The 26,748-nt window shown below is 45.8% G+C and overlaps 1 protein-coding gene across 5 annotated transcripts in view; it reads left to right on the plus strand.

Moving 5' to 3' along the window:
• The window catches only part of LOC137346548 (SH2B adapter protein 2-like), a 249,717-nt gene that overhangs the window by 158,458 nt on the left and 64,511 nt on the right, over positions 1–26,748 (plus strand). For all 5 annotated transcript variants that reach the window (XM_068010038.1, XM_068010037.1, XM_068010034.1 and 2 more), the window contains one exon: positions 24,670–24,776. In XM_068010038.1, the coding sequence (XP_067866139.1) occupies positions 24,670–24,776 (107 nt within the window). The remainder of the gene's footprint in view (positions 1–24,669; positions 24,777–26,748) is intronic.

Raw genomic sequence — 26,748 nt, forward strand, 5'->3', positions numbered from 1 at the left:
GGTCCTAAAGGAAGAGTGCTAAATTGGGGGAAGGCCAACTATACCAAAATTCGGCAGGAGCTGGGGAATGTTGATTGGGAGCAGCTGTTTGAAGGTAAATCCACATTTGATATGTGGGAGGCTTTTAAAGAGAGTTTGATTAGAGTGCAGGAGAGACATGTTCCTGTGAAAATGAGGGATAGAAATGGCAAGATTAGGGAACCATGGATGACAGGTGAAATTGTGAGACTAGCTAAGAGGAAAAAGGAAGCATACGTAAGGTCTAGGAGGCTGTAGAAAGACGAAGCTTTGAAAGAATATCGGGAATGTAGGACCAATCTGAAACGAGGAATTAAGAGGGCTAAAAGGGGTCATGAAATATCTTTAGCAAACAGGGTTAAGGAAAATCCCAAAGCCTTTTATTCATATATAAGGAGCAAAAGGGTAACTAGAGAAAGGATTGGACCACTCAAGGACAAAGGAGGAAAGTTATGCGTGGAGTCAGAGAAAATGGGTGAGATTCTAAACGAGTACTTTGCATCGGTATTCACCGAGGAGAGGGACATGACGGATGTTGAGGTTAGGGACAGATGTTTGATTACACTAGGTCAAGTCGGCATAAGGAGGGAGGAAGTGTTGGGTATTCTAAAAGGCATTAAGGTGGACAAGTCCCCAGGTCCGGATGGGATCTATCCCAGGTTACTGAGGGAAGCGAGAGAGGAAATAGCTGGGGCCTTAACAGATATCTTTGCAGCATCCTTAAACACGGGTGAGGTCCCGGAGGACTGGAGAATTGCTAATGTTGTCCCCTTGTTTAAGAAGGGTAGCAGGGATAATCCAGGTAATTATAGACCGGTGAGCCTGACGTCAGTGGTAGGGAAGCTGCTGGAGAAGATACTGAGGGATAGGATCTCTTCCCATTTGGAAGAAAATGGGCTTATCAGTGATAGGCAACATGGTTTTGTGCAGGGAAGGTCATGTCTTACCAACTTAATAGAATTCTTTGAGGAAGTGACAAAGTTGATTGATGAGGGAAGGGCTGTAGATGTCATATTCAGTAAGGCATTTGATAAGGTTCCCCATGGTAGGCTGATTGAGAAAGTGAAGTCGCATGGGGTCCAGGGTGTACTAGCTAGATGGATAAATAACTGGCTGGGCAACAGGAGACAGAGAGTAGCAGTGGAAGGGAGTTTCTCAAAATGGAGACGTGTGACCAGTGGTGTTCCACAGGGATCCGTGCTGGGACCACTGTTGTTTGTGATATACATAAATGATTTGGAGGAAAGTATAGGTGGTCTGATTAGCAAGTTTGCAGACGACACTAAGATTGGTGGAGTAGCAGATAGTGAAGGGGACTGTCAGAGAATACAGCAGAATATAGATAGACTGGAGAGTTGGGCAGAGAAATGGCAGATGGAGTTCAATCAGGGCAAATGTGAGGTGATGCATTTTGGAAGATCCAATTCAAGAGTGAACTATACAGTAAATGGAAAAGTCCTGGGGAAAATTGATGTACAGAGAGACTTGGGTGTTCAGGTCCATTGCTCCCTGAAGGTGGCAACGCAGGTCAATGGAGTGGTCAAGAAGGCATACATAGAACATAGAACATAGAAAATACAGCACAGAACAGGCCCTTCGGCCCACGATGTTGTGCCGATCCTTTGTCCTCTGTCAAGGACAATTTAATCTATACCCCATCATTCTCCTTTATCCATATACCTATCTAAAAGCCGTTTGAAAGTCCCTAAAGTTTCTGACTCAACAACTTCCCCAGGCAAGGCATTCCATGCCCCGACCACTCTCTGGGTAAAGAACCTTCCCCTGACATCCCCCTTATATCTCCCACCCTTCACCTTAAATTTATGACCCCTTGTAACGCTTTGCTCCACCCGGGGAAAAAGTTTCTGACTGTCTACCCTATCTATTCCCCTGATCATCTTATAAACCTCTATCATGTCACCCCTCATCCTTCTCCGTTCTAATGAGAAGAGGCCTAGAATGTTCAGCCTTTCCTCGTAAGACTTATTCTCCATTCCAGGCAACATCCTGGTAAATCTCCTCTGCACCCTCTCCAAGGCTTCCACATCCTTCCTAAAATGAGGCGACCAGAACTGCACACAGTACTCCAAATGAGGCCTTACCAAGGTCCTGTACAGCTGCATCATCACCTCACGGCTCTTAAATTCAATCCCTCTGCTAATGAACGCTAACACCCCATATGCCTTCTTCACAGCCCTATCCACTTGAGTTGCAACTTTCAACGATCTATGCACATAGACCCCAAGGTCTCTCTGCTCCTCCACATGCCCAAGAACCCTACCGTTAACCCAGTATTTTGCATTCGTGTTTGTCCTTCCAAAATGGACGACCTCACACTTTTCAGGGTTAAACTCCATCTGCCACTTTTCAGCCCAGCACTGCAACCTATCCAAGTCCCTTTGCAGACGACAATAGCCCTCCTCGGTATCCACAACTCCACCAACCTTTGTATCATCTGCAAATTTACTGACCCACCCTTCGACTTCCTCATCCAAGTCGTTAATAAAAATCACAAACAGGAGAGGACCCAGAACTGATCCCTGTGGCACGCCACTGGTAACTGGGCTCCAGGCTGAGTATTTACCATCTAAGACCACTCTCTGCCTTCTATCAGTTAGCCAATTCTTAATCCAACTGGCCACATTCCCCACTATCCCATGCCTCCTGACTTTCTCCATAAGTCTACCATGGGGGACCTTATCAAATGCCTTACTAAAATCCATGTACACCACATCCACTGGTTTACCCTCATCCACTTGCTTGGTCACCTGCTCAAAGAATTCAATCAGGCTTGTGAGGCAAGACCTACCCCTCACAAAACCGTGCTGACTGTCCCGAATCAAGCAGTGTCTTTCCAGATGCTCAGAAATCCTATCCCTCAGCACCTTTTCCATCAACTTGCCTACCACCGAAGTAAGACTAACTGGCCTGTAATTCCCAGGGTTGTTCCTATTCCCTTTCTTGAACAGGGGCACAACATTTGCCACCCTCCAATCACCTGGTACCACCCCCGTCAACAGAGAAGATGAAAAGATCATTGCCAGCGGCTCTGCAATTTCATCCCTTGCTTCCCATAACATCCTTGGATATACCCCGTCAGGCCCGGGAGACTTGTCTATCTTCAAGTTATTCACGGCATGCTTTCCTTCATCGGACGGGGTATTGAGTACAAGGGTTGGCAGGTCATGTTACAGTTGTATAAGACTTTGGTTCGGCTGCATTTGGAATACTGCGTGCAGTTCTGGTCGCTACATTACCAAAAGGATGTAGATGCTTTGGAGAGGGTGCAGAGGAGGTTCACCAGGATGTTGCCTGGTATGGAGGGCGCTAGCTATGAAGAGAGGTTGAGTAGATTAGGATTATTTTCATTAGAAAGACGGAGGTTGAGGGGGGACCTGATTGAGGTGTACAAAATCATGAGAGGTATAGACAGGGTGGATAGCAACAAGCTTTTTCCCAGAGTGGGGGATTCAATTACTAGGGGTCACGAGTTCAAAGTGAGAGGGGAAATGTTTAGGGGGGATATGCGTGGAAAGTTCTTTACGCAGAGGGTGGTGGGTGCCTGGAACGCGTTGCCAGCGGAGGTGGTAGACGCGGGCACGATAGCCTCTTTTAAGATGTATCTAGACAGATACATGAATGGGCAGGAAGCAAAGAGATACAGACCCTTAAAAAAAATAGGCGACATGTTTAGATAGAAGATCTGGATTGGCGCAGGCTTGGAGGACCGAAGGGCCTGTTCCTGTGCTGTAATTTTCTTTTTTCTTTGTTCTTTGAATGTCAAGGGGAGATGGTTGGATTCTCTCTTGTTGGTGATGGTCATTGCCTGGCACTTGTGTGGCGTGAATGTTACTTGCAACTTATCAGCCCAAGCCAGGACATTGTCCAGGTCTTGTTGCATTTCTACACGGACTGCTTCAGTATCTGAGGAGCCGCGAATGGTGCTGAACATTGTGCAGTCACCAGCGAACATCCCCACTTTTGACCTAATGATTGAAGGGAGGTCATTGACGAAGCAGCTGAAGATGGTTGGGCCTCGGACACTACCCTGAGGAACTCCTGCAGTGATGTCCTGGAGCTCAGATGATTGACCTCCAACAACCACAACCATCTTCCTTTGTGCTCGGTATGACTCCAGCCAGCGGAGAATTTTCCCCCTGATTCACATTGACTCCAGTTTTGCTCGGGCTCCTTGATGCCATACTCAGTCAAATGCTGCCTTGATGTCAAGGGCAGTTACTCTCACCTCACCTCTTGAGTTCAGCTCTTTTGTCCATGTTTGAACCAAGTCTGTAATTAGGTCAGGAGCTGAGTGGCCCTGGCAGAACCCAAACTGAGCGTCACTGAGCAGGTTATTGCTAAGCAAGTGCCGCTTGATAGCACTGTTGATGACACCTTCTATCACTTTACTGATGATTGAGAGTAGGCTGATGGGGCGGTAATTGGCTGGGTTTGACTTGTCCTGTTTTTTGTGTACAGGACATACCTGGGCAATTTTATATATTGCAGGGTAGATGCCAGTGTTGTAGCTGTACTGGAACAGCTTGGCTAGTGGCGCGACAAGTTCTGGAGCACAGGTCTTCAGTTATTGCCGGAATATTGTCAGGGCTCATAGCCTTTGCAGTATCCAGTGCCTTCAGTCGTTTCATAATATCACGCGGAGTGAATCAAATTGGCTGAAGTCCGGCATCTGTGATGCTGGGGACTTCAGGAGGAGGCTGAGATGGATCATCAACTCGGCACTTCTGGCTGAAGATTGTTGCAAATGCTTCAGCCTTATCTTTCGCACTGATGTGCTGGGCTCCCCCATCATTGAGGATGGGGATATTTGTGGAGCCACCTCTTCCAGTTAGTTGTTTAATTGTCCACCACCATTCATGGTTGGATGTGGCAGGACTGCAGAGCTTAGATCTGATCCGTTGGTTATGGGATCGCTTAGCTCTGTCTATTGCGTGCTGCCTACGCAGTTTGGCATGCAAGTAGTCCTGGGTTGTAGCTTCACCAGGTTGACACCTCATTTTGAGGTATACCTGGTGCTGATCCTGGCATGCCCTCCTGCACTCTTCATTGAACCAGTGTTGGTCTTCTGGCTTGATGGTAATGGTAGAGTGGCAGATATGCCAGGCCATGAGGTTATAGATTGTGCTTGAGTGCAATTCTGCTGCTGCTGATGTCCCACAGCGCCTCATGGATGCCCAGTTTTGCATTTCTCGATCTGTTTGAAATCTATCCCATTTAGCACGGTGATAGTGCCACACAACATGATGGACGGTATCTTCAGTGTGAAGGCAGGACTTCGTCCCCACAAGGACTGTGCAGTGGTCACTCCTACCAATGGACAGATGCATCTGCGCCAGGCAAATTGGTGAGGACGAGGTCAAGTATGCTTTTCCCTCTTGGTTCCCTCACCACCTCCCGCATATCCAGTCTAGCAGCTATGTCCTTTAGAACTCGGCCAGCTCAGTCAGTAGTATGCTACCGAGCCACTCTTGGTGATGGACATTGAAGTCCCCCACCCAGAGTACATTTTGTGCCCTCACCACCCTCAGTGCTTCCTCCAAGTGGTGTTCAACATGGAGGAGTACTGACTCATCAGCTGAGGGAGGGCGGTAGGTGGTAATCAGTAGGAGGTTTCCTGATCCCACATGATCTCTTACATCATGGTGGGTGGTGGTCTTTACATTCTCTCAAGATGAACCCTTTCAGACCCTTATATTATATCTCCCCCCCACCCCCCACCCCTATGTCTTCATCCCAATATATATTTATAAACATTCACATTTTTCTTTACATACTACCCCATCTCCCCCCAAGTCTCTGACTTTGTAGATTCAATCTGCTAGGAGGCTTCACAACTCTCCCTGGTCTTGTTTGGTAGTCTTTCTCTGAACTCTTGTTTCTTGACTTGGACAGCCTTCTTTGTGGCTTGTAGTAGTCAGTGCTTTCTGAATTTCCAGTTCAACATCTGAGTTGTCTAAATGTGTGACCGATTGACATATTTTCTGTTAAAAAATAACATTCCTTCTATTTCTCTGTATAGAACCTTCTTGAGTTCATAGTATATCAGATCACTGTAGATTTTCATCTCTCTGTAGAATTACTCCTTCTCTAAGTTGGTCTCGTCCCCATACCTTTTGCCCTTCTGACAACTTTGGAGGGTGTCTGCTATGGTATCTCCTGTTAAAATTATGGGTTTTTGTTTCCATAGGTCTTTTCTTTGTCTTGTACTCTCCGATAATCCTGGCTTTGAAACCCTGGAAGTCATTCCTTGGGTAGAATTGGAAGTTGCGTTCAGAATTTTCTTCCTATTAAGAGTTCAGAGGGTGCTAATTCACATAACAATGGAATAGTTCGGTATGTCAATAGTGCTGTTTGGAAATCTTGATTTTTCTTCAACATAGCTTAATGGTTCTGACTGCTCACTCAGCTTCTTCATTTGTCTGTGGATACTTAGGAGAACTTGTTAAATGAACAAATCTCCATTTTTCTGCAAAATGCATGAAGTAATCGTTTGCAGATTGTGGTCTATTATCGGATACTATCTGATCACGTATACCATGGGTTGCAAAAACTTCTTGAAAAACTCTTGTCCTGATAGAGGGTTTGACATCCTTGAAAGTGGATAAATCACCAGGGCTGGATAGTTTGCATCCCAGGCTTTTAAAGAAAGCCAGAGAGGAAATAGCAGATACGCTGAGGATCATCTTCAAATCCTCACTAGATACAGGAGAGGTACCAGAGGATTGGAGATCTGCGAATGTTATACCATTATTTAAAAAGGATGTGAGGGATAGGCCAAGTAATTATAGGCTGGTCAGTCTGACCTCGGTAAATGCTTAGAATCTATTCTGAGGGACAGGATAAACTACCACTTAGAAAAGCACGGATTAATCAGGGATAGTCAGCATGGATTTGTTAAGGGAAGGTCATGTCTTACTAACATAATTGAGTTTTTTGAGGAAGTAACAAGAAGGATTGATGAGGGTAGTGCAGTGGATGTGGTCTACATGGATTTTAGTAAGGCATCTGACAAGGTCCCACATGGCAAACTGGTCAGTAAAATGAAAGCCCATGGGAGACAGGGGAAGGTTGGATCCAGAATTGGCTCAGGGACAGGAAACAAAGGGTAGTAGTCGATGGATGTTTTTGTGAATGGAAAGCGGTTTCCAGTGGCGTTACACAGGGCTCAGTGTTGTGTCCCTTGCTGTTTGTGGTATATATTAATGATTTGGACTTAAATGTGGGAGGCATGATCGGGAAATTTGCAGATGACACAAAAGTTGGCCATGTAATTGATAGTGAAGAGGATAGCTGTAGACTCCAGAATGATATCAATGGTTTGGTTGAGTGGGCGGAAAAGTGGCAAATGGAATTCAATCCAGAAAAATGTGAGGTAATGCATTTGGGGAGGGCAAATAAAGTGAGGGAATACACAATAAACTGAGGATATTGAGAGGGGTAGAAGAAGTGAGAGACCTTGGATTGTCTGTCCACAGGTCCCTGAAGGTGGCAGGACAGGTAGATAGAGTGGTGAAGGAGGCTATGGAATACTTTCCTTTATTAGCTGAGGTATAGAATTCAAAAGCAGGGATGGAATGCTGGAACTGTATAAAACGCTGGTTAGGCCACAGCTGGAGTATTGTGTAATAAAAACAAGAAATGCTGGAAATATTTAACAGGTCTGGCAGCATCTGCGGAGAGAGAAGCAGAGTTAACGTTTCAGGTCAGTGACCCTTCTTCAGAACTGGCAAATATTAGAAATGTAAAAGGTTATAATCAAGTAAAGTGGGGGTGAACCATCAGTACAGATAGGGTGTTTTTTTTATTTAGAGATACAGCACTGAAATAGGCCCTTCGGCCCACTGAGTCTGTGCCGACCATCAACCACCCATTTATACTAATCCTACACTAATCCCATATTCCGACCACATCCCCACCTTCCCCTACCACCTACCTATACCAGGGGCAATTTTATAATGGCCAATTTACCTATCAACCTGCAAGTCATTGGCTGTGGGACGAAACCAGAGCACCCGGCAGAAACCCACGCAGTCACAGGGAGAATTTGCAAACTCCGTACAGGCAGTACCCAGAATCAAACCCAGGTAGTTGGAGCTATGAGGCTGCGGTGCTAACCATTGCGCCACTGTGCCGCCCTGGACTGAAAACTGAACAGCCACAAGTACAAACATGAAAAAAACAGTGGGTAAGCAAACTGAACAAACTAAGATGAAATAAAATAAAGTAAACACAAAAAAGATATTTTAAAAAAGGGAAAAGAAAAAAAATAACTAAAAATAAAAGTAAAATGGGGTGCCCGTCATACTCTGAAATTATTGAACTCAATGTTCAGTCCGGCAGGCTGTAGTGTGCCTAATCGGTAAATGAGATGCTGTTCCTCGAGCTTGTGTTGATGTTCACTGGAACACTGCAGCAATCCCAGGACAGAGATGTGAGCATGAGAGCAGGGGGGAGTGTTGAAATATTTTTTTTTGTGTTTATTTAATTTATTGCATCTTAGTTTGTTCAGTTTTCTTACCTACTGTATTTTTTCATGTTTGTACTTGCGGCTGTTCAATTTTCAGTCCATTAACACCCTATCTGTACTAATGCTTTGTCATTCAACACACCAGGGCGGCACAGTGGCGCAGTGGTTAGCACCGCAGCCTCACAGCTCCAGGGACCCGGGTTCGATTCCGGGTACTGTCTGTGTGGAGTTTGCAAGTTCTCCCTGTGTCTGCGTGGGTTTTCTCCGGGTGCTCTGGTTTCCTCCTACAAGCCAAAAGACTTGCAGGTTGATAGGTAAATTGGCCATTATAAATTGTCACTAGTATAGGTAGGTGGTAGGGAAATATAGGGACAGGTGGGGATGATTGGTAGGAATATGGGATTAGTATAAATGGGTGGTTGATGTTCGGCACAGACTCGGTGGGCTGAAGGGCCTGTTTCAGTGCTGTATCTCTAATCTAATCTAATCATTAACATATTGTTTGCCTTTGCTCCACAACCTTCTGGTGAGCTATTCTGTGACCTTCTCCTATCTGCACCTTCTCCTTTGTTATATTTATATTTATTATATTATATTTAGAGATACAGCACTGAAACAGGCCCTTCAGCCCACTGAGTCTGTGCTGACCATCAACCACTCATTTATACTAATCCTGCATTAATCCCATATTCCTACCACATCCCCTCAATTCGCCTACTACCTACCTACACTAGGGGCAATTTACAATGGCCAATTTACCTATCAACCTGCAAGTCTTTGGCTGTGGGACAAAACCAGAGCACCCGGCAGAAACCCACGCAGTCACAGGGAGAATTTGCAAACTCCGTACGGGCAGTACCCAGAATCAAACCCAAGTAGTTGGAGCTGTGAGGCTGCGGTGCTAACCACTGTGCCACCCTATCTCTTTCCCCACCCCGCTTTACTTGCTTATAACCTTTTACATTTCTAATATTTGCCAGTTCTGAAGAAGGGTCACTGACCTGAAATGTTAACTCTGCTTCTGTCTCCACAGATGCTGCCAGACCTGCTCAGTATTTCCAGCATTTCTTGTTTTTATTTCAGATTTCCAGCATCTGCAGTATTTTGCTTTTATTTTGGAGTATTGCGTAGTTCTGGTCACCGCATTACAGAAAGGACATAATTGCTCTGGAGAGAGTACAGAGGAGATTTACAAGAATGTTGCCAGGGCTTGAAAGTTGCAGCAATGAGGAAAGATTGGATTGGCTCGGGTTGTTTTCCTTATAACAGAGCAGGCTGAGGGGTGACTTTATAGAGATGTACAAAATTATGAGGGGCCTATATAGAGTAGACAGGAAGGACCTGTTTCCCCAGCAGAGAGATCAATTATCAGGGGCACAGATTTAAGCTGATTGGTAGAAAGATTAGAGTGGACATGAGGAAAAACCTTTTCAGCCAGAGGGGTGGTGAGTGTCTGGAATTTACTGCCAGGAATGATGGTGGAGGCAGAAACCCTCAATTCTTTTAAAAGGCACCTGGACATGCACCAGAAGTGCTGTAACCGGCAAGGCTATGGACCAGGTGCTGGAAGGTGGGATTGGATTGGGTGGCTAGTTTCTTTGGCCGGCACTGACACAATGGGCTGAATGACCTCCTTCTGTGCCGTAATTTTTCTGTGGTTCTATGCTAGGCCTCTACCTGCCAAAAATGAGACACATTAATTTTGTTGTGAACATTAATTTTAAACTGTTACTGGAGTGAAGAAAGAACTTATTAAACTGATCAGCTGCAGCTGGAAAAGACATTTACATATTAACAGACAGTGTTTGGAAGGACAAAGCAGCCATTCCCTGACACATTCAACCCATCATAGATGTTTGATCACCAGACGTTGAAGGTGGGGTAGCTCACATTCCAGGTTGACTGTTAAAATGGCCGAATACACAAACAGGACATGGTCAAACCAGCTAGTCACATGACTAACCTGCTGGGCAATCTGAGTTTTTTGAATTTGTACAAACAGTTTGGGAGGAAAGTCTGTTTGCTCCTGGACTGAGAAGACCTCTCCTGTCTGCTCCCATCTCTTTCTCACAAGCCTCTGAATCCACTGAAGACACATGAATCTCGAGAGAAAAGTATCCTACAGTGAACAAGGTTTAAGAAGAATACTGGGCCCCAACAAAAAACAAGATCTACTTACAATCAAGGTCTCTACAGTGAGCTCGAAGAACTAACAAAAACTCTTCAGATATTGTCTCAAACTTCTCCACTTTATTTTTCTTCTGCTCTTTTCTGTCTCTATTTGCATGTGTGCATCGTGTACGCATGCTAGCGTGGGCCTGTCGTGTATCTGTAGGCGTCAACTGAATTAAAGTTTAAGTTCAAATTTAGTAAATATCAACTTTTCTTCTTTAAACCTAAGAAAGCCTGTTTGTGCTGGTTTCTTTGCCTTATAATTGGAAAGCAATGAACAAGGGTTCACCAAGGGGGAGCTAAAAACAGTGTGTTTAAAATTAAACCCTGTTGCAATAGACCACGTGAAGGCTGAAAGGGAACCCTAGACCCCTTTCTCACCCGGTCGTAATATTCTGATGACTGCTTCAGTTGTTGTGTACATCCATTTAACTTGAATCCATCTTGAAAAGTGATCAACTTTAATGAGATAGGATCTCCCATCAAAGGAGACTAAATCCATCACCAGTTCCCACGTCTAGTTGGGAATTGGATCGAAATTAGAGATTTTCTTTGATCCTGGCTGTGAACTGTATATACGCCACAATCTGAAATCAGTTTTTCAATATCTGTCGGGATTCTTGGCCACCACACGGACGCCTGAGCTCATGTTCTACATTTAGTTATACCCATATGACCCTGCTGTATTTTGTCCAAGATATCTACTCAGAGTGACTCTGGAATCATGAGTCTCTCGTCATATACCAGCAAATTATCCACCGTGATAAAGTGTTTGTTTTCAAAGAAGATTTTCATCCTCTTATACTTGAGACTCTGTTGTGGCCAAGCTTGCTCGCAATTTTGTTGGACATGGATGCAGTCTTCATCTTGCCTCCGCACCTGACAAATTTGTTGGACTTGCTTCTTCCCGAGTTCACTGTCCGTGTAGAACTCCTGCAGTAACTTGCTGCGTTTCTCTTTCTCACTCTGTTGTCTTTGAGCAGTGTAGTGAGCTGTGCTGTGCTCTGCAGGTTTTCTGTCTTTTGGGTGGGCTGTCTGGTGGAGTGTGGATTATCTGCAGTGCTCAGGTCAGATTGGGGGCTCTCCCTCCATCCTGGCTCCTGGATTCTTCTTTAACTTCTTCAACTTTCTCTACAAGATGAAGCTCAATACAGGCTCTTCCACGTAAGAGTGAGAACTCTTGATTGCTTAGGTCATACAGTGGGCTGAAATTTATACTCCTACCACCGAAATCGGTGACGAGCGAAAACAATGGTGGCTGGGCCATTGTGGGTCGCACATCGCGGAGCCACTGCGATATTAAGCGCGGCGGCTCATTTAAATATCCGGTGCGGACCGCCCCCCCCTCCCCCCCCCCCCCCACGATAACGTGGAGCGGATGGGCTGTCCGTCCCCGCATGTGTGCAGGCCATGACGTCATTTTAAAAGGGTTTCAAGCCCTACCTTTAAATATATCAGTTGAATGGAACATTTACTAAAACAAAATTAAACCGTTATTCTGTCCCTCTCCCACCCCTCCAATAACAATTAAATTACTTACTTGCCCTCTCTCCCCCACAAAACACTTACCTTGTCCACCTGACCTTCCCCACCACCCCCCCCCCGCCCCCAAAGTACATAAACTTTACACTATAACCCTTCCCACCATCCCCTACACCAATGAGATTACTTTGACCCTGTTCCCCTCCTCTGCACGAAGAAACTTACATCCTCCTCCCTTCCCACCAGTGTTCCGCCTCTGTTCCCCGGATGGGGGTCTGAAGGTACGGGAGTGCTGGCCAGTGGCACGAAGATCACTCCGGGACAGATGGTGGAAGCATAAGGGTAATTAATTAATTCATTTTAATTAATTTAAATGGGCTCCCGTAGCCAAGTGACGGGGGGGCCACCACGAGGCCTGGGGTGCATGGCGACCATCTCCCGGAGGCATTTTCCGGCCCTCCCCTCGCCACTACCCCTGACGTTGGGGGAACTGTAAAATTCAGCCCAGTGTTTCTAATATCTGCTTTCCCTTGTACTGAAGTGTTGCCTGTAACTTCCCCTTTACTTCAAGTTCAACCACTCCTGGGTTATGTAAGTGAGTTTCCGTTGGTTGCAGAATGTGTGTGGAAAGCCACAGCTCTTTGTCAGATAAAACTGTTACATTTGTTCCCATGCCAACTTTGAAATTAGTGATATGTTCGTGGCCATATATGTCTGCAGACCAAAATGCTTGATTCGGATCATTGATCTTACCAAGAAAAAATTTCAATTGGTCTGTTACAGGAGCCTGTTTAACTTTGTTTACCTCTCTATTCTTAAATGCTTTTCTTTTAGAGCTCGAGACAGTCGAGATTTTATTACGGAACATCTTACTGAAATGCCCTACTTTTCTGCAGTAAAAGCATTCTGCTCTATTGGCAGGACATTGTTTGTGCCTAGGGGTACTTCTGGGACCACACCAATGACAGGGTTTAATGGCATCTTTCGCTCCTCTCCCCCACCACCCCCCCAGTGTACCTTTTTTTTTTGCCTGGTGCCTCTTTGTCAGCCCTCTCTTTCTCACGGAACAGGAGGTTTCCTGAACAAAGATCTTTCTTCACCTCGCAGGATTGCTCTGTTGTTCATTCTGTCCTCCACTTGCCTCACCAGCTGAACAGCTTTATCCAGGGTGAGGTCTTCTTTAAATGTAAAATGACTGATGTGGAATCATCTGCAACACCCACAACAATACGATCTCTTATCAATTCATCTTTAAGGTCTCCATAATCACATTCCTCTGAAAGTCTGTAAAGGTCATTGATAAAAGTATTGAACCCATTTGTTAAATTTTGCTCTTTCAACAATCTTATTGTTGCACTAAATCAGGTAGGAATCACAAGCTTTTAAAACTTTGTCAAATTTGGCAGATGTTTCATTAATACTGTCATGCAGGCCCCCACCTGCCAAGAATGAGGCACATTAATTTCGCCACATGGACATTAAATTTCAAATTTCTGCTGGGAAGAAGAGAAGTCCTGTGACAAGGGGTTGCCAGGCCCCTGGCTGGAAAGACATTTTTGGAATGAAGGAACTATCCCCTGCTCCAATACAATCCACAAACAGATGTGGTCAAACCAGTTAGTCACATGACTAACCTGCTTGGCAGTCTGGGTTTTTTTCTGAATTGTACAGTTTGAACTGAGAGTCTGCAGAAAGCAGTTTGCTCCTGGATTGAAAAGATCTCTCCTGGCTGGCTCGCCACAGCCTCTCCTGTCGGCTCCCATCTCTTTCTCACGGAACTCCAAAACCCACTGAAGACACATAAGCCCCAAGAGAGAAAAGTCTCCTACAGTGAACAAGGTTTAAGAAGAAAAGCCGAAGAAGGGTCACTGACCCGAAACGTTAACTCTGCTTCTCTTTCCACAGATGCTGCCAGACCTGCTGAGTGACTCCAGCATTTCTTGTTTTTGTTTAAGGTTTAAGAAGAATACTGGGCAACAACGAAAAGAAAGATCTACCTACATCAAGGACTCTACAGCGACCTCGAAGCACAGTAACAAAAAACTTCTTCAGAGATTGCCTCAAACTTTTCCACTTTGTTTTTCTTCTGCTCTTTCTGTCCCTATCTGCATGTGTGTATCCTGTACACATGCTAGTATCCATAGGCATTAACCGAATTAGAGTTGTCACCGGGTTTCTTGGAGGCACTCAAGATCACGTCGTTGGCACCAGCTGGACCTCATTGTCACAAGGCGAGCCTCTTTAAACAGCGTTCAAACTACACGCAGCGTCCACAGTGCAGACTGCGACACTGACCACTCCCTGGTGTGCAGTAAGGTTAGACTCAAACCAAAGAAGCTACATCACTCCAAGCAGAAGGGCCACCTACGCATCAACACAGAATTTCTTATCCACAGCTGTTACAAAAATTTCTAAATTCACTTGAAAAAGCCCTTCAAAACACTCCCACACGGGCTGCAGAGACCAATTGGGCCCACGTCAGAGACGCCATTTATGAGTCAGCTGTGACCACCTACGGCAAACGCGTGAAGCGGGATGCAGACTGGTTTCAATCTCACTTTGAAGAGCTGGAACCAGTCAAAGCCGCTAAGCGCATTGCACTGCTGAACTACAAGAAAGCCCCCAGCGAGTTAACATCCATAGCACTTAAAACAGCCAGAAGCACTGCACAAAGAACAGCCAGGCGCTGCGCAAATGACTACTGGCAACACCTATGCAGTCATATTCAGCTGGCCTCAGATACCAGAAACATCAGAGGAATGTATGATGGCATTAAGAGAGCTTTTGGGCCAACCATCAAGATGATCGCCCCCCTCAAATCTAAATCAGGGGACATAATCACTGACCAACGCAAGCAAATGGACCGCTGGGTTATTTATTTATTAATTATTTAGAGATACAGCACTGAAACAGGCCCTTCGGCCCACCGAGTCTGTGCCAATCAAAACCACCCATTTATACTAACCCTACAGTAATCCCATATTCCCTACCACCTACCTACACTAGGGGCAATTTACAATGGCCAATTTACCTATCACCTGCAAGTCTTTGGCTGTGGGAGGAAACCGGAGCACCCGGCGAAAACCCACGCAGACACGGGGAGAACTTGAAAACTCCGCACAGGCAGTACCCAGAATTGAACCCGGGTCCCTGGAGCTGTGAGGCTGCAGTGCTAACCACTGCGTCACTGTGCCACCCCTAAATCGACCATTGACATGCTGTTCTCCCTTCGTCAGTCTGGGTTGAGCACAACCTATAACTGTACTCCAGGGAGAATGTTGTCACTGAGACCGCCCTCAATGCAGCCCAGCCTCTGCCAGTCATGGATGAGCTGGACGTACAGCCAACAAAATCGGAACTCAGTAATGCCATTGATTCTCCAGCCAGCGGAAAAGCCCCTGGGAAGGACGGCATTACCCCTGAAATAATCAAGAGTGCCAAGCCTGCTATACTCTCAGCACTCTACGAACTGCTTTGCCTGTGCTGGGATGAGGGAGCAGTACCCCAGGACATGCGCGATGCCAATATCATCACCCTCTATAAAAACAAAGGTGACCGTGGTGACTGCAACAACTACCGTGGAATCTCCCTGCTCAGCATAGTGGGGGAAGTCTTCGCTCGAGTCGCTTTAAACAGGCTCCAGAAGCTGGCCGAGCGCGTCTACCCTGAGGCACAGTGTGGCTTTCGAGCAGAGAGATCGACCATTGACATGCTGTTCTCCCTTCGTCAGCTACAGGAGAAATGCCGTGAACAACAGATGCCCCTCTACATTGCTTTCATTGATCTCACCAAAACCTTTGACCTCGTCAGCAGACGTGGTCTCTTCAGACGACGAGAAAAGATCGGATGTCCACCAAAGCTACTAAGTATCATCACCTCATTCCATGACAATATGAAAGACACAATTCAGCATAGCAGCGCCTCATCAGACCCCTTTCCTATCCTGAGTGGCGTGAAACAGGGCTGTGTTCTCCCACCGACACTGTTTGGGATTTTCTTCTCCCTGCTGCTTTCACATGCGTTCAAGTCTTCAGAAGAAGGAATTTTCCTCCACGCAAGATCAGGGGGCAGGTTGTTCAACCTTACCCGTCTAAGAGTGAAGACCAAAGTACGGAAAGTCCTCATCAGAGAACTTCTCTTTGCTGACGATGCTGCTTTAACATCTCACACTGAAGAGTGCCTGCAGAGTCTCATCAACAGGTTTGCGGCTGCCTGCAATGAATTTGGCCTAACCATCAGCCTCAAGAAAACGAACATCATGGGACAGGACGTCAGAATTGCTGCATCCATCAATATCGGCGACCACGCTCTGGAAGGGGTTCAAGGGTTCACCTACCTAGGCTCAACTATCACCAGTAACCTGTCTCTCGATGCAGAAATCAACAAGCGCATGGGAAAGGCTTCCACTGCTAAGTCCAGACTGGCCGAGAGAGTGTGGGAAAATGGCGCACTGACACGGAACACAAAAGTCCCCGTGTATCAAGCCTGTGTCCTCAGTACCTTGCTCTACGGCAGCGAGGCCTGGACAATGTATGTCAGCCAAGAGCGACGTCTCAATTCATTCCATCTTCGCTGCCTCTGGAGAATACTTGGCATCAGGTGGCAGGACCGTATCTCCAACACAGAGGTCCTCGAGGCGGCCAACATCCCCAGTTTATACACCCTACTGAGTCAGCGGCGTTTGAGATGGCTTGGCCATGTGAGCCGCATGGAAGATGGCAGGATCCCCAAGGACACATTGTACAGCGAGTTCGCCACTGGTATCAGACCCACCGGCCGTCCATGTCTCCGCTTTAAAGACGTCTGCAAACACGAAATGAAGTCCTGTGACATTGATCACAAGTCGTGGGAGTCAGTTGCCAGCGATCGCCAGAGCTGGCAGGCAGCCATAAAGGTGGGGCTAAAGTGTGGCGAGTCGAAGAGACTTAGCAGTTGGCAGGAAAAAAGACAGAAGCGCAAGGGGAGAGCTGACTGCGAAACAGCCCTGACAACCAGTTTTATCTGCGTGACCTGTGGAAAAGTCTGTCACTCTAGAATTGGCCTTTATAGCCACTCCAGGCGCTGCTCCACAAAGCACTGACCACCTCCAGGTGCTTACCCATTGTCTCTCGAGACAAGGAGGCCAAAGAAAAAAGAACCGAATTAGAGTTCAAGTTCAATAAATTTCAACTTTCCTTCTTTAAACCTGAAAAAGCCTGTTTTTGCTGGGTTCTTTGCCTTATAATTGTAAAGCATCGAACAAGGATTCGCCAAGGGGGAACTAAAAACACGGTGTGCTTAAAATTAACCCCTGTTACAGTAAGACCAGATGAAGGCTGAAAGGGAACCCTAGACCTCTTTCTTACCTGGTCATAACAATACCTTGTCTTGCTATTATATCATGAGCTATAGCACCAATTGAATATAATAATGTATTCACTTGCTCTGCTTCAGACCTGCAGTCCAAATTGGGTGCAATTCTATATCTGAGAAACCATTTTCTCCATAATACTCAGTTTTGAGTCTGATTGGGTTCCTTGTGACTTTTGAAACTCTTCGGTATTCCCAATTTTTGATCCATGTTGTTTTACTTTATAGTCTTTGTTTTAAGTGTTCCCCTTTAAGAAACTCTTTTTTTTAAAGGTTAGCTTGCTTTTATAGAGGGTAGCAGGTGCTTTTGATTGTCCTCTGCTGTTTTTAGTAGGCTATTCTAGGGTTTTTCCCTTTGTTTAACTGTTTCACTTTATTTATTTACTCAGCTTGCCCAGTAGAGTTAACACAGCTGTTTGAGAGTTCACAGAATCACAGAATAATACAGTACAGAAGAGGCCCTTTGGCCCATCGAGTCTGCACCGATGCATTAAAGACACCTGTCCTGTCTACCTAATCCCATTTGCCAGCACTTGGCCCATAGCCTTGAATGTTATGACGTGCCAAGTGCTCATCCAGGTACTTTTTAAAGGATGTGAGGCAACCCACTTCTACCACCCTCCCAGGCAGGGCATTCCAGATCATCACTACCCTCTGGGTAAAAAAAGTTCTTCCTCAAATCCCCCTTAAACCTACTGCCCCTCACCTTAAACTTGTGTCCCCTCGTAACTGACCCTTCAACTAAGGGGAACAGCTGCTCCCTATTCACCCTGTCCATGCCCCTCATAATCTTGTACACCTCGATCAGGTCACCCCTCAGTCTTCTCTGCTCCAGTGAAAACAACCTAAGCCTATCCAACCTCTCTTCATAGCTTAAATGTTCCATCCCACGCAACATCCTGGTGAATCGCCTCTGCACCCCCTCCAATGCAATCACATCCTTCCTATAATGTGGCGACCAGAATTGCACACAATACTCCAGCTGTGGCCTTACCAAAGTTCTGTACAACTCCAACATGACCTCCCTGCTTTTGTAATCTATGCCTCGATTGATAAAGGCAAGTGTCCCATATGCCCTAATGTTTCAACAGACTGTCCTAGGGTTTTTCCCCTTCGTGATTGACAGCTGCAGGTTATTTATTTTTCTTTTTCAGGCTTGGCTGCATTGATGGAGTCTCCTTGCTGTGTTCGGGGGTTTCCTGTGCTTTTCGGCAGTTTGCGCGCTTTTTGGGGATTTTCTGCTCTTTGCCCTCACGTTCAGCCCGAGTGAGGGATTGCGTTTTCCCTTTTTTTTTGCTCTCACACGATGCCTTTAGAGAATTAATTTAAGCTCTTCAAAGGCTTTTTTTAAACCGGGATTTCTCGACCGTCGGCACTCACCTGATGATTGATTTGCAGACAGCCATGTTTCTGTTCTGTGGAGCTTCTGTCAGCCTCATAAGGTCTTTTTTTCAGCTAATTGTTTTAAATTTTCTCTTCTAGCTGAAGGATGGTCGTTATTTCAAACTTTTTCACTGTTCACTATCCCATCGTTGTCCACCATGTTATAGTTTGGTTCTGTATGCTGCCACCTTATTGAGTCTACCAGAGAGGTTCTTAGAGTGTTGTATTTAAACATTAATATTTATTTTGTAACAACCATATAGACTCCACACTCGTCTAAGTGCCTCCTTCAAAAATCACACTATCTGTTCTTGAGTCTCTCCCACTTGATCTCTCATGTCATCATGCTGGGCAGTAATCTTTACACTCTCTCAAGATTAACTCTTTCATACCCTTATACTACACCAACCTGGTGAAGCTACAACACAGGACTACATACATGGTAGACAGTAGAAGTAGCATGCTCTAGACAGAGCTATGTGATCCCATAACCAATAGATCTGCCACATGTAGTCGTGAATGGTGGTGGACAATTCAACAACTAATGGGAGGAAGAGACTCCACGAGCATGTCCATCCTCAAAAATGGAGGAGCCCAGCACATCAGTGCAACAGACAAGGCTGAAGCGTTTGCAACCATCTTCTGCCAGAAATGTTGAGTGGATGATCCATCTATGCCTCTTCCTCTGGACCACACCATCACAGGTGCCAGTTTTCAGCCAATTTGATTCACTCCATGTGATATCAGGAAACGGCTGAGTGCACTGGATACAGCAAACACTATGGGCCCTGATAACATCCCAGCTGTAGCACTGAAGATGTGCTCCAGAACTAGCCGCAACCCCCAGCCAAGCTCTTCCAGTGCAGCTACAACACTGGTATCCACCCGACAATGTGGAAAATTGTCCATATATGTCCTGTCCACAAAAAGCAGGAAAGATCCAATCCAACCAATTACCACTTTGGAAGGTGTCATAGACAGTGCTATCAAGTGGCACTTACTCAGCAGTAACCTGTTCTCTGATGTTCAGTTTGGGTTCTGCCAGGACCACTCAGCTCCTGACCTCAATACAGCCTTGGCTCAAACATGGGCAAAAGAGATGAATTCCAGTGATGAGGTGAGAGTGACTGCCCTTGACATTAGACAGCATTTGACCAAGTGTGGCATCAATAAGTGCTAGCAAAATTGAAGTCAATGGGAATCAAGGGGAAAACTCTCCATTGTTTGGAGTCGTAGCTAGTAAAAAGGAAGATGATCAATCATCCCAGCCCCAGGGGATTGCTGCAGGAGTTCCTCAGGGCAGTGACTGAGGCCCAACCATCTTCAGCTGCTTCATCAATGACCTTCCCTCCATCATAAGGTTAGAAGTAGGGGTGTTTGCTGATTGCACAGTGTTCAGTATTATTTGCAACTTTTCAGATAATGAGTCTGTGCCCACGTGCAGCAAGACCTGGACAACGTTCAGGCTTGGGCTGATAAGTTGCAAGTAACATTCGTACCAGGCAATGGCCATCTCCAGCAAGAATCTAACCATTTCCTCTTCAATGGCATTACCATCGCTCAATTCCCCCATCATCAACATCCTTGGGATTACCATTGATTAAAAATGGAACTGGACCAGTCACACAAATACCGTGGCTACAAGAGCAGGTCAGAGGCTGAGAATTCTGAGGTGAGTAACTCACCACCTGACTCCTCAAAGCCTATCCACCATCTACAAGGCACAAGTCAGGTGTGTGATGGAATATTGTCCACTTGCCTGGATGGGTGCAGCTCCAACAACACTCAAGAAGCTCGACACCATCAAGAACAAAGCAGCCCACTTGATTGTCACCCCATCCACAAACATTCACTCCCTCCACCATAGAGCCACCGACGCATAGTGGCAGCAGATGAAGTTCAGCAACCCTCCAAGGCTTCTTACACAGCACCTTCCAAACCCACGGCCTCTGCCATCTGGAAGGAGCAGACTCATGGGAGCTCCACCACCTGCAAGTTCCCCTCCAAGTCACACACCATCCTGACTTGGAACGATATCGTCATTCCTTCACTGTCACTGAGTCATAATCCTGGAACTACCTCCCTGACAGCACAGTGGGTGTACCTACACCTGATGGACTGCAACAGGTCAAGAAGGCAGCTCACCACCACCTTCTCGAGGGCAATTAAGGATGGGCAAAAATGCTGGCCTGGCCAGCGACGCCCACATCCCGTGAATGGATAAAGAAAACAGGAGATGACACCATGGGGTTTCACCTGCACAGCTGGCTTCCCCAGGTTTCAAGATGCCATTGACTGCATACTCATTGCCTTGTGCTCTCTCCATCTGAACCCTGCAATGTTCATCAATCAAAAGGATTCCACTCCTTCGATGCTCAACTAGTATGCGACCATAGCTAACACATCATACTAGTCACAGACCAGAAACGTTAAAACTGCCTGACCTGCTGAGTATTTCCAAAACCAGGCACTATAAATAAAGATAGCCACTAATAAATTGATAGGAAATTCAGGAGAAACTTCTTTAAGAAGAGAGTGGTAAGAATGTGGAACTCACTACCACACGGAGTAATGGAGGTGAATAGCCAGATGCATTTAAGGGGAATGGAGAAAGGAATTGAAGGATATGCTGATGGGGTTCGATGAAAAGGGTTGGGAGGAAGCACATGGCTCATTCTGGTGAGGAATCAGTGCACAGCAGGAGTACAATAAGAGCTGACATGAAAATAACACCGAGCAACAATCAGTATCCCCAAACAATGCTTCCACTGCCTGGACCATTGGGGAGCAGCCCTGCTGTACATCCCTGAGCGGGAATCCAGATTTGTGGTGTCTGCTCTATGCTACATAAGCTGACCATCATGACAGACTGAGGAAGAGGAGAATGAAGAGGAGCAGTGACAGAAATCAAGGGATCCCCTTTCTGGCTGAGCTCCGAGAGATCAGCTGATTTGAGGGGCGCTTCCACTCACCACAATTCCAACATCCCACTCCTCACCTTTCTTCTTACAGTCACCATCACTTCTCTCAACATTTATTTGTTTTTCTTTTTCTTGATTGCAAACATAAAAACTGCACCAAATACAAATCCAAAACAAAATGTATCAAATTGATAATGTCATTCTGTGCAAAAAGTTAAGCTAATCCTGTAGTACAATGTAATATAGGGTTGTTACTGGGCAGAATATGTAATTAGTCTGCGTGTCATCACAGGAAGTGATGAACAGAACTTGCACAGTACATCGTGTGAAGTGGAAGTGGAAGGCATAGGTGTCAGATGTGTGTAAATAAACTCCTGTTCCTGTAACCGTCAATCTCTTAGATATTCTGTTCTAAGCCTTCTTAATAGTATCAGAATATTATAAATCCCACTTGCCTGTCTTCTGTCTGCCTTTGCCTCTCCTAGTGCTTCTACACAGTGTTAGCCCAGTGGCCACAACATTCCTGCTGGAAAGCTGCTGACTTTCACTGTGAGAGACTGAAGGCCCGGCTTCAGACTGGACCACCTGAGCATAGGCAGCAGCAGTTTAGGCTGGCAGGCTGAAAGGCAACAACAAGGGCACTGGTGGGAGCACAAATACTATCATCCCGAGAGGGGGCACCATTGAGTCAATGTCAGAAGTTTGATGGTCGTTTTTCTGGGGTCAGGCCTCAAATGACCAGATTGATTGAATTCAGTTTCACAACTTGGCATGGTAGGCTTTGCCCCCACGACCTTTGGGTTGCTGGTCTAGTGCCATAGTGTCTAAGTTACTGTAGCCACTCTGAACATGAAAGCCATGGGAAAGATATATTAGAGGCAGATCTGGTATTGCCCAGCTGTCTGTTACACCCCTTGCCCGATTCTCCTTTCTGCCACAGGGGACGTAATGGACAGACACTCCGCAACCACCTCCTATGCCCAACCCCACCCCTCTCAGGAAGGTGAAGTTCACTCCCCTAATGTCAGGGAACTGAGGTATGAGAAAAGAATGTAGAAATTTGGATAATTCATCCTTGAGAAAAGGTGAGTGAGGCGAGCTGAGAGTGATGTATAAATAGTCAATGTATGGAAATGTAGATGTTGAAAATTATTTCAGACTAAATTATGAGAGCAGCAGGAGGCAATACAGATTCAAGAACAGCAAATTTAGGACTGAGGTCAAGAAGTTCTTTTCTCAGAGAGAGTGATCGCTGGAAGGAATAGATCTGAGTATAACATGGGTACTGGGACAATGAGTGCGAAAACCCTGGAATTAGTGAAGAAACAATCGGATGGGAGGAACTGTACCAACTTGCTAGACGGATTGATGGGCTTCTCAATCCATACTAAGCTTGTGAGATCGGACTTAGTTGTGATGCCTCTGTGGTTGAATGACCAACTGGTATCAGAAGGATATCAGGAAGCTATGTCCAGCAACAGTCAGTACTTTCAGAAAGGCAGAAACCTGAAAAGGAATTTTGATGGTTCTGATGGTGATTCTCATACTCTCAGGATGTGTTGGTGAGGGACTAATAGCAGCAAAGAGGCTTTCATTCCCCCAGTGAGAGCACCAGGTTCCAGACTGTGATAGGCTACCCCAGTTGAGCAGTTCACCACAGCAGTGGAACTAAACACTTTCATTACTGATTTTTTTTGCTGGTTTACTGTTGCTCTAAATACAGCTGAGTTTCTCTGATCTATTTTATTATGTTTTAGCAGGTAACTAAATTTCACCGTGTTTGCATAAGATCGTACAATATTTCTAAATACACTGCGGTGTCGTTTCCTCATCCAGCCCCGACAGGGTTGGTCAGGGCTTCCATCTACCAGCATGACCTTGCCATGACCTTGGCCCAGTTTCCTGGATCAGGGGTCATTGCAGGCACTTGGCAGGAAGTGGGAGGTTGCCAGAAAAATTCAGGGGGTACAACAACAGGGCCCCCGCTGTAGCACTAGCAGGAGCTGGGGCACTTAAAGGGGCAGATAATCCCGGAAGGGGCAATTTACCCAAGTGTTTGTAGTCAAAAAGTTCGAAGGTAGGTGTTTGGAGCTAAGTTGCAGATCTTCATACCACAATCTCAGGGACTTCGAGGCTTCTCTTTGATCCTGGAGACCTGGAGCAAGAACGGCCATGAATGGAAGGGGAGTGGTCTGAAACCCATGCTTCTCCTCCCCATCATCACATATGGTGGGTGTGGAAGGGGCTGTTAGTCACAACACTGGTGGGCGAGGAAATTCAAGGTGGTCCACGGAGTGAGTGTCCAATCTTCCTGCTGTTTCCATCATTGTCTCACCAAATCTAGGCCAATCTCTTTCATCTTATTGCAGCTTTGGGCAGCACAGTAGCGCAGTGGTTAGCACCGCAGCCTCACAGCTCCAGCGACCCGGGTTCAATTCTGGGTACTGCCTGTGTGGAGTTTGCAAGTTCTCCCTGTGTCTGTGTGGGTTTCCTCCGGGTGCTCCGGTTTCCTCCCACATGCCAAAGACTTGCAGGTTGATAGGTAAATTGGCCATTAGCAATTGCCCCTAGTATAGGTAGGGTGGTAGGGAAATATAGGGACAGGTGGGGATGTGGTAGGAATATGGAATTAGTGTAGGATTACTATAAATGGGTGGTTGATGGTCAGCACAGACTCGGTGGGCCGAAGGGCCTGTTTCAGTGCTGTATCTCTAAACTAAACTAAACTTTACCATTGTTTTTATAAAGAATTCATGTTAAGTCTTAAACTAAACAACCACTCCTTCGTGCAAAGACCGAGTTTATATAAATCCAAATTTTCCGTCCTGTCTGAGTTTTACCTCCATTCCTTTGCAGAGATAGTGAAGAGGACTTGGAGCTGATTTCCTGCCCACATGCACTGAGCGTGCCCAGTAGGGAATTACCCTCAGTTCCTCCCTGTAGCTGTGACTTCCTGTCAGATGGTAAGTGTCTGTGGCCCCTTTTCCTGTCCTCCAGTGGAACTGCTTCTATTTCCTATTCAAAGGAAGAATTTCTGCCGGAATGGATTCAGAGAGCTCTATGGATTGGGATTGGTTAACAATCCATAATTGGATTGTCGGAATTGGAAATGCAAAAGGTTAAGGTAGATTTCCAATGTGTCTCCTGGGCCTAAAGCTGGTGAGGTAGATTGTCTGTCTGCTCATAGAAATCATTGAAATTTACACCACAGAAGGAGGCTATTCAGCCCATCATGTCAGCACCAGCAACAAGAAGCCATCTAGCCTAATCCCACTTTCCAGCTCTTGGTAGGTTACGGCACTCCAAGTGCTTGTCCAAGTACTTTTTAAATGTTATGAGGGTTTCTGCCTCTACCACCCTTTCAGGCAGTGAGTTCCAGATCCCCACCACCCTCTGAGTGAAAATATTTCCCCTCAAATCCTCTCTAAACCTCCTACCTCTGACTCTAAATCTATGCCCCCTGGTTATGAACCCCTCAACCAAGTGGAGTAGGACCTTTCTATCTACTCTATCTAGGCCCCTCATAATTTTATATACTTCAATTAAATCTCCCGTCAGCTTTCTCTGTTCCAAAGGAAACAGTCTCAGTCTATCCGATCTTTCCTCATAACTAAAATTCTCTAGTCCAGGCGACATCCTCGTTAATCTCCCTGTACCCTCTCCCATGCAATCACATCTTTCCTATAATGAGGTGGCAATATCTGCACATCGTACTCCAACTGTGGCCTAACCAGTGTTTTATACAGTTCCAGCATAACCTCCCATCTCTTACGTTCAATGCCTTGGCTAATAAAGGCAAGTATCCTGTATGCCTTCTTGACCACCTTATCTAACTGTCCAGCCACCTTCAGGGATCTGTGGATATGCACTCCAAGGTCCATTTACACTTCTCAGTATCCTACCAGTTATTGTCTATTCCCTTGCCTTGTTAGCCTTCTCCAAATGCATTACCTCACACTTCTCTGGTTTGAACTCCATTTGCCACTGTTCTGCCCACCTGACCAGTCTATTGATATCTTCCTGCAGTCTACAGCAGCTTCTTCATTATCAACCACACGGCCAATTTTTGTATCGGCTGCAAACTTCTTAATCATACCCCCTCCAGTTAAGTCCAAAGTCTGCTATTGAAACCTCCTGCTTTTCATACCCTTTCTTTGCTATCCCTGAATGCCAGATTTATACCCCATTGGAAAGTCAAAAATCAATCCCAGGATCAGAGAATCTGAGGTGATAATTAAATTGCACTGATTTGAATTTATTTGGGTAAAAAATCTGATTATGGGAGTTTGTATTTGGAAACTAAATCTAATGTCTACTCAGACCCAGAGCCTTTTTTGGTTGAAAGCCAAGATTAACATGTTGGTGAGATAGAAGGAGAAAAAGCTGCTAGTTTTGTTGCTTGTCTGTCTTTTGACACATGTACATGTATGATGTCATTCTGTTTGACAGATAAAAGGTTTACATTGGGCATCATGATTCCTGGTGTTCGGAGAGGCCTTCAGTAGGATTACCAAGTCTCTGTTTTACTCCTATGGATATGGATCCAGTTCACTCCATGCCTTGTACTGGATGTGCCTCCAATATGTTAGTGGAGAGGTATTGCAGAGTGATAAATACAGGAAGTTTGACTGCGGAGGTCTGTGTCCACTGAGAATAAGTATATAGGGCCAATTTTCACCTGGACTGCTTCCAAATAACACCAAAAAATGCATGCAATACAGAGGAAGTGGAGGTGCTAATCCATTGCTCGCCTTTTCCTCCTGAACAGTAATTCTAACTTCCTCCACGACTTTTCTGGTGTTCATACCTGACTGTGACACACTGTTCAGGCACATTGTAAATTACACGTAAATCATAGTCAGAGACCTCCGCAGTCAAACTTCCTGCAACTGAATGGGTGCAGTTCAGAAGCATAGAACATACGGCTAAGAAACA

The sequence above is a fragment of the Heterodontus francisci genome, chromosome 30, assembly GCF_036365525.1.
Source record: "Heterodontus francisci isolate sHetFra1 chromosome 30, sHetFra1.hap1, whole genome shotgun sequence".
Classification (NCBI taxonomy): domain Eukaryota; kingdom Metazoa; phylum Chordata; class Chondrichthyes; order Heterodontiformes; family Heterodontidae; genus Heterodontus; species Heterodontus francisci.